The sequence below is a fragment of the Pinus tabuliformis genome, chromosome 2_1 (assembly GCF_031772625.1).
Source record: "Pinus tabuliformis cultivar Carrire ecotype Pingquan chromosome 2_1, CPIR1, whole genome shotgun sequence".
Taxonomy (NCBI): domain Eukaryota; kingdom Viridiplantae; phylum Streptophyta; class Pinopsida; order Pinales; family Pinaceae; genus Pinus; species Pinus tabuliformis.
This window is the reverse complement of record NC_142299.1, coordinates 292,715,949-292,722,163: the sequence shown is the minus strand read 5'-3', so window position 1 is coordinate 292,722,163 and position 6,215 is coordinate 292,715,949. Positions and strand designations below refer to the sequence as shown.

The window sequence follows — 6,215 nt, the reverse complement described above, 5'->3', positions numbered from 1 at the left end:
TGGACAAGGGTGGTAAAAAGAAAGTACATCGATCCTGTTCCTGTGGAAGATTGGATTCGGAGTCAAGACAAGAAACTGAAGAATATTTCAGCTATCTGGAAGGCCACGGTGGAAGCTTTCTCAGTGATTGAACAAGGTCTTGCTTGGAAAGTGGGAGATGGAAGACAGATTAGAATTGGCAGAGACCCCTGGTTGGGTTGCAATGAAGCTTTTGCTCTGTCTCCTGGGTTTTTAAGACACCTTGACAGCAAAGGAATTACAACTCTTAATCAGGTGGAGAAAGTTGGTCAATCTACCATATGGGGACAGGCCTGGCAGAATGATGAAGACCTAGGAATAAATGTCAGATGGAAGAATGAGTGGACGGTTTATGTCAAATAACTGCAACGCTCCAATGTCAGGCTTAAAGACGAACCAGACCGTTTGATCTGGGCTCAAGGCAAAACGGGGGACTATTCTCCAAAAGATGGGTATTCTTTCTTAATGGGAAAGAAAGGCTGGGGAATCCCAGACTGGTGGTCAAAACTCATATGGAAACTAAAATGCCCAGCCAAGGCCAGGCTCTTCCTATGGTGCATTCTTAAAAGGAAGGTCCCAACCTGGGACATCTTGCAAGCTAGATTCCTAGTCGGGCCTGGTAGATGCCCCTTGTGCAAGTCTGATGAGGAATCAATCAGTCATCTCTTCACAGCCTGTGCAGTCTCAAAAAAAATCTGGGAGGAGGTTACTCTTGTTCTTAAGGTGAAGGCTCAGTGGGGTGATGCTCCTCTGGAAGAAGCTTGGAGGAAATGGTGGCAAAGGAGGGAAACATGAGAAATTTGCCTCTTATTTTCTTCTGGGGAGTATGGCTGGCCAGGAACAAAAGTCTGTTTCGAGATAAGGACACCCCCATTTCTGTCATTGCTATCAATTGTGCCGCTATATACTCTGCCATTCCGGCCCCAGAAGCCAAAAATCCAACAAACACTCAAAAGACTGTCAATATTCAGGAGGGTATACCTTGGGCTTTTTTTGATGGGGCATCCCAAAATAATAAGGCTGGTGCAGGCCTGTGCATCCACTTAAACCCCGAACATATCTTAAAAGCTTCTGTTGGGCTTGGTACTGGTACAAATAACTATGCTGATTTGTCTGCTTTGCGTTTTCTCCTATGCTGGCTACTTCACAGAAATATCTTCACAATTCAAATCTTCGGGGATTCATTGAATGTCATTAAATGGGTCAATGGAAATGCTTCTTGTCAAAACCAGATACTGAAGACTCTTGTTGATGAAATCAATTTCTTAAAGATATCTTTTAGCAAGGTTACTTTTTGCCACATCTATAGGGACAAGAATGAGGAAGCAGACCAGCTTTCTAAGGCAGGTCTACAACAAGATCTGGGCTCCTGGACAGTAGAAGAAATCAGACAGGGGCAGTCAACCATTTCTCATCAGCCCCCTTATGCTCCGCCTCAGTGATCTCAGCACACACAGTCTCTTTTTTGACAGCAATTCCTCGGTCATCTTGGTCTTTTTTGGTTCACAGCTCTTCACATCACTTCACAGTTTTTTCATCTTTCTTCCATGGGCTGTATAAATAGTTAAAAAACTCCTTTTTATATGCAGTTTTATCATATGTTTTTCACAGACTTTTTAAAAAAAAGCTCTGTTAAGGGGTTGTTTTTCCTTCTATGAAGGAGACCCCAGGTTTCGAATGTATCAGCTCTGGTTTAAGCCTCCAGCTGGGAGGAAGACTCTACATGTTTTTAATAGCAGTTTCCAGATCTTATGAGAAACAAAACAGCAACAAAATGAGCCAACAGAATAGCTCAAGATCTCAATAGATTGTAAAACTTTTTTATCAATAAAAAGTTTTGATTTTTTCTTCGGAAAAAAAAATATATATTGGTCTTTAGAACCATTCCTTATTTATTTAAAATATTTCATATTATAAGGGCATTGTAGGTAATTGAGGCTGTAACACCCTCCTCCCACATCTACCCAAGTAACGACCTAACTGAGGTAAACATGTGATGAGAGACTACTATGATATGATTCTACCTCCTAACTGACCTTAAGGAAGTGGAATCAACGGAAACACATCAAACATACCTTCCACATCAACAACAACACTCCCAGGAGGCATCCCAACCACATAGGTATCATGTCCCTGGGTCCCACTAAATTTTTAAGCTATTAAACATTTGGACGCACCGATGTTATGGGCATGCCAGCATTCAAAGAGATTTGGATGCTCCCACAACCCTGCATGCCCATGTCCAAGGACTATTTCAAGTGGACATGTGCCAGAGCCCATGGGACTTAAGGCACCTTTCAAGCCCAGAATTTTAGCCACTGCCCAAAACTTGATGTAACTTCCTAAATTCATTAAACACATTATGACAAGACTAATAAACCAAAATTAACTATAGGACTAGGCCTAACCATCGCCAACCAGGACTAACATTTTATCAAACACTTGGCATCAATGTAATCTATAGGTATAAACAATAGATTTAAGCATAGGGGTCTCATACTCATCTGAGACTCTCTAAGAAGAACGTTTCCCTTACATAATTAGATGCATTATCATCTATTAGGTCATAGATACATTATCCATTCATTTACAAATAAAAACATGAGGATAACCATAAATTATCACTGTCATAAAATATGATTATAACTAGCATAATAAAAACAGAAATAACAATGATACATAAGCCACAGAATCAACATATAAACCAATAAATTAATACATAAGATATCAAGGAGAGAACCTCTTATTAATGAATGCAAAATCCATCCCGGTATGGGACTACCACACTCCTCCCAACCATAGAGTGGATGAGCCAAATCTCTCTTTAGCTATTCACCCCCATGCCATATTCCAAGCGTGGATGTGGGACTCAAATGAAAAGAACCAACTAGGGCATCCCAAGGCTAATCCACCCCACCCTCATTAATATAAACTAGGTTTTATTGTAATCCATCCCTTATTAATATGTTAACAAAATAGACATGTAATCACAGGATTTACCATGATCTCCACCAGATCACTAGGTCAAAACAAGGATGGACGCCACCCGATTTCTCCACCTACACCTTGAGGAATTTTCGTGTCTCCTAGTCTCTCAAGCTTTACTATAATCCACACTGGATCACTAGGCTCTAAACTGAGACCCACTCTCTAGGATTTACCGCATATCCCATCCTAGGATTACTAGGCCTAACGGAGAGAAATCCACCAATCCACCTCTAGGCTTTACCGTATGTCCCTCCATTAACTAGTTGAGGATTCCTAGGCCCACTGAGGGACACAATACCTAGATTTACCACAACCCATAGTGTGACTTAGGGGTTACTAAGACGGTGGTTTTATCGTGATCCACAGTCTAGTTGAGGGACCACTAGGCCATGTGTTCTATCATTTGGATATCCACCTCTCTCAAATTTGAATCCATTCGATAATCTAGCTCAACCAAAACATGAGAACCCCATCACACAATGGCTATCTGGAAATGGAAAATCTAGGTTGAAAATATTATCACATTTGGAAGAACAAATGCCATGACATCAAAGAACCACATGCAATAACATGCATGCCAAATTTACCAAGGAAAACACACATGAAAATCGATACCTGCAAAGAATATCATTGTAGATTCCTTCTTCTGCTCTTCCTTTCTTTCTCCTTCCTTCCTCTTGCATTATTTTTTTTTCCCTTGATCCAATGCAAACCTGAGCAAAAGCTTTCCAATTGATCCTTAGAAGAATTTTTATCAATTAGGCCTCTATTTTCTTCATTTTCCATTATTCTCTTTCACTTTCCTCCTCACATGCAACCTGTGACCTTTCACCTTCCTTTTATCCTATTTTCCATTATTTTCAAAACTAAATGTGCCAAAATGCTATTTTTCCTCTCCAAAGCCTTATCCATTTCCTTTGCCAATTTCCTTAAGCCATAATAACCTAAGTGAACACCCACTAGGATGTTTTTCCCATCATTCATCTTTGAATACATGTCCCATCAACTGTGGCCTTATATTTTTTACATGGATTTTTAACCAGGGCTATTACAGAACCCTCCCCCTTCGGGGAACACCATCCTCAATGTTCAATGACACCTATAACCAACAAGACTGCTAAAAAACAAAACACTCTTCCAATGGAGCTTTATAACATAGCCTATTGTAGTATTTATAATGACCATCTGCTAAACCATGACAAACATACCATTTACTAGAGCTTTATAACACAGCTCATTATGGTATTTACAATAATAACCACATATACACACATACAAATTTGTTTCATCCAACAAATAATCATACTATCTATGGATATTTATAAATCCATCTTGATACAATATTTATAATAATATACACATATACACATGCACATTTTCTCAACCAACAAATAAAATGATACGATGCTTGCATCCACAACAAGGGAATCCAGAGGCTTGCACCTCCACCCTCAAAGTAATAGCAGGATTCACCTCCTTCCCAGGAAGTCCACAATTCAATGCAAAGCTGAAGTTGCATCCAATGTCCAATGCTATAATCTTGCATCACTTGTCCTCTAATTGAACAGTTATAGGCTCATTTTTCCAAGGCGCACTCATAATGTGCATCAGATTCCATCTGAAAATTCTAATGAACAAAACAAATATATCCCCAACCTTCCCTTCTCTGCAACATAGTCCCTCGAGAAATTCGGTGACCCCCTTATGTGCTTTCAGACACCTTGCAAATTCCATTGGGACCCCCTATTGCAGGTGATCTATCCGTTGGCAAGGCTTCCTTGCAACAGAAGGTCAAAAAAAGGAATATACATGTCTCAAAACCATCATACTGGTCGTAGCATGCTCATGGAAATCAATGGACACTATTGGGTACGAGTGTGCCATAATAGCCCTACTCCTAAAGTGCTTTACCATCATTTTACTGCTTGTTTGAACTCCTTTCACTACTGCTGCTAATTCTTGTAATCAGTTTAAACCACCCAACCAGGAATTTCCACGATTACTATAGCAAGTACAAAACTTTCATTAGATTTAAAATGAATTGAAATAAATTCACATCACACCTCATTATTAACTCATCAATAAGGTACACTTGAAATCTTGTTTACTTCCTCTCACAACAAGTCAAACTATCAACTTTAACCGAATCATCATGTATAAACATATCACATCATGTTAGCTCAAAAAACAAATATCATAGATCAAAATCATAAATCACATGTAACCATCATAAACCAGAATCATAAATCACATGCAAAATAAAACTGAAACAAACACCAATACTTATCCTTCATTGATCCTTACTTCTACTTTTTTTCTTATTCTGTACGCACAACGAATTTGTTGCCACACTCGATAAACACCCAGTGACTTCTCCTCATCCATATGCACATACACATAGCGTGTATCACACACACACAACCACACACGACATACAACGCCATGCTATACATGCACCTACACCTGACATACAACACATACATGTACACCTAGTGTTAAAAACAACACAATACATATGCCTACATCTGGTGTATGCCACCACACAATACATACACCTACCTATGATGTACAACACAATACATATACGTACATAGAGTACAACATAACGAATACACATGTCATGATACCATGACTACAAAATGCACATACATAGTATCACTTGCCCGCAACACAACATGTATGACATGTGCACAATACCACATATACACTAGTACCATATGTACAACATGTGCACAGTACCACATGCACGACATGTACATGACACCACATGTACATAACATCACATGCACAATATGCACACAACACCACCTGCACATGGAACCACACATACAACTCGTACACATGAACACCATGTGCACACAACACCACATGTACAGTCATGCACATAACACTATATGTACATAGTACCATCTATACCCAACACTGCATATGCAATATTCACACAATACTATCTGTACCACAATGTACATAACATTGCATAAAAAACATGTACAAACACTATATATACACAACATCGTATGCACACAACATCACATATGCAACATGTACAACATGTACAACATATGCAAAATAGTAGTACCACACATCCAAAACCACACTGTCTCTACCAAGAAACCTTACTTCCAGTGGCTTATCCATTCTTGTCCTACCATGCCGCAAACCACACTACTTTCATTTCGTTAATGTATCCTGGAGGATTACCTGTCATA

At 39.3% G+C, this 6,215-nt stretch overlaps 1 protein-coding gene across 1 annotated transcript; it reads left to right on the top strand.

Moving 5' to 3' along the window:
- The first annotated feature begins 809 nt into the window (after window positions 1-809).
- LOC149199939 (uncharacterized) lies at window positions 810-1,460 on the top strand. Its single transcript, XM_089400772.1, has one exon. It carries the CDS (start codon window positions 810-812, stop codon window positions 1,458-1,460), a length of 651 nt encoding a protein of 216 aa, XP_089256898.1.
- Window positions 1,461-6,215: the final 4,755 nt, after the last annotated feature.

Bases quoted from the DNA above. Each gene is read 5' to 3' on its own strand.
- LOC149199939 (XM_089400772.1), top strand. From the start codon at position 810: ATGAGAAATTTGCCTCTTATTTTCTTCTGGGGAGTATGGCTGGCCAGG.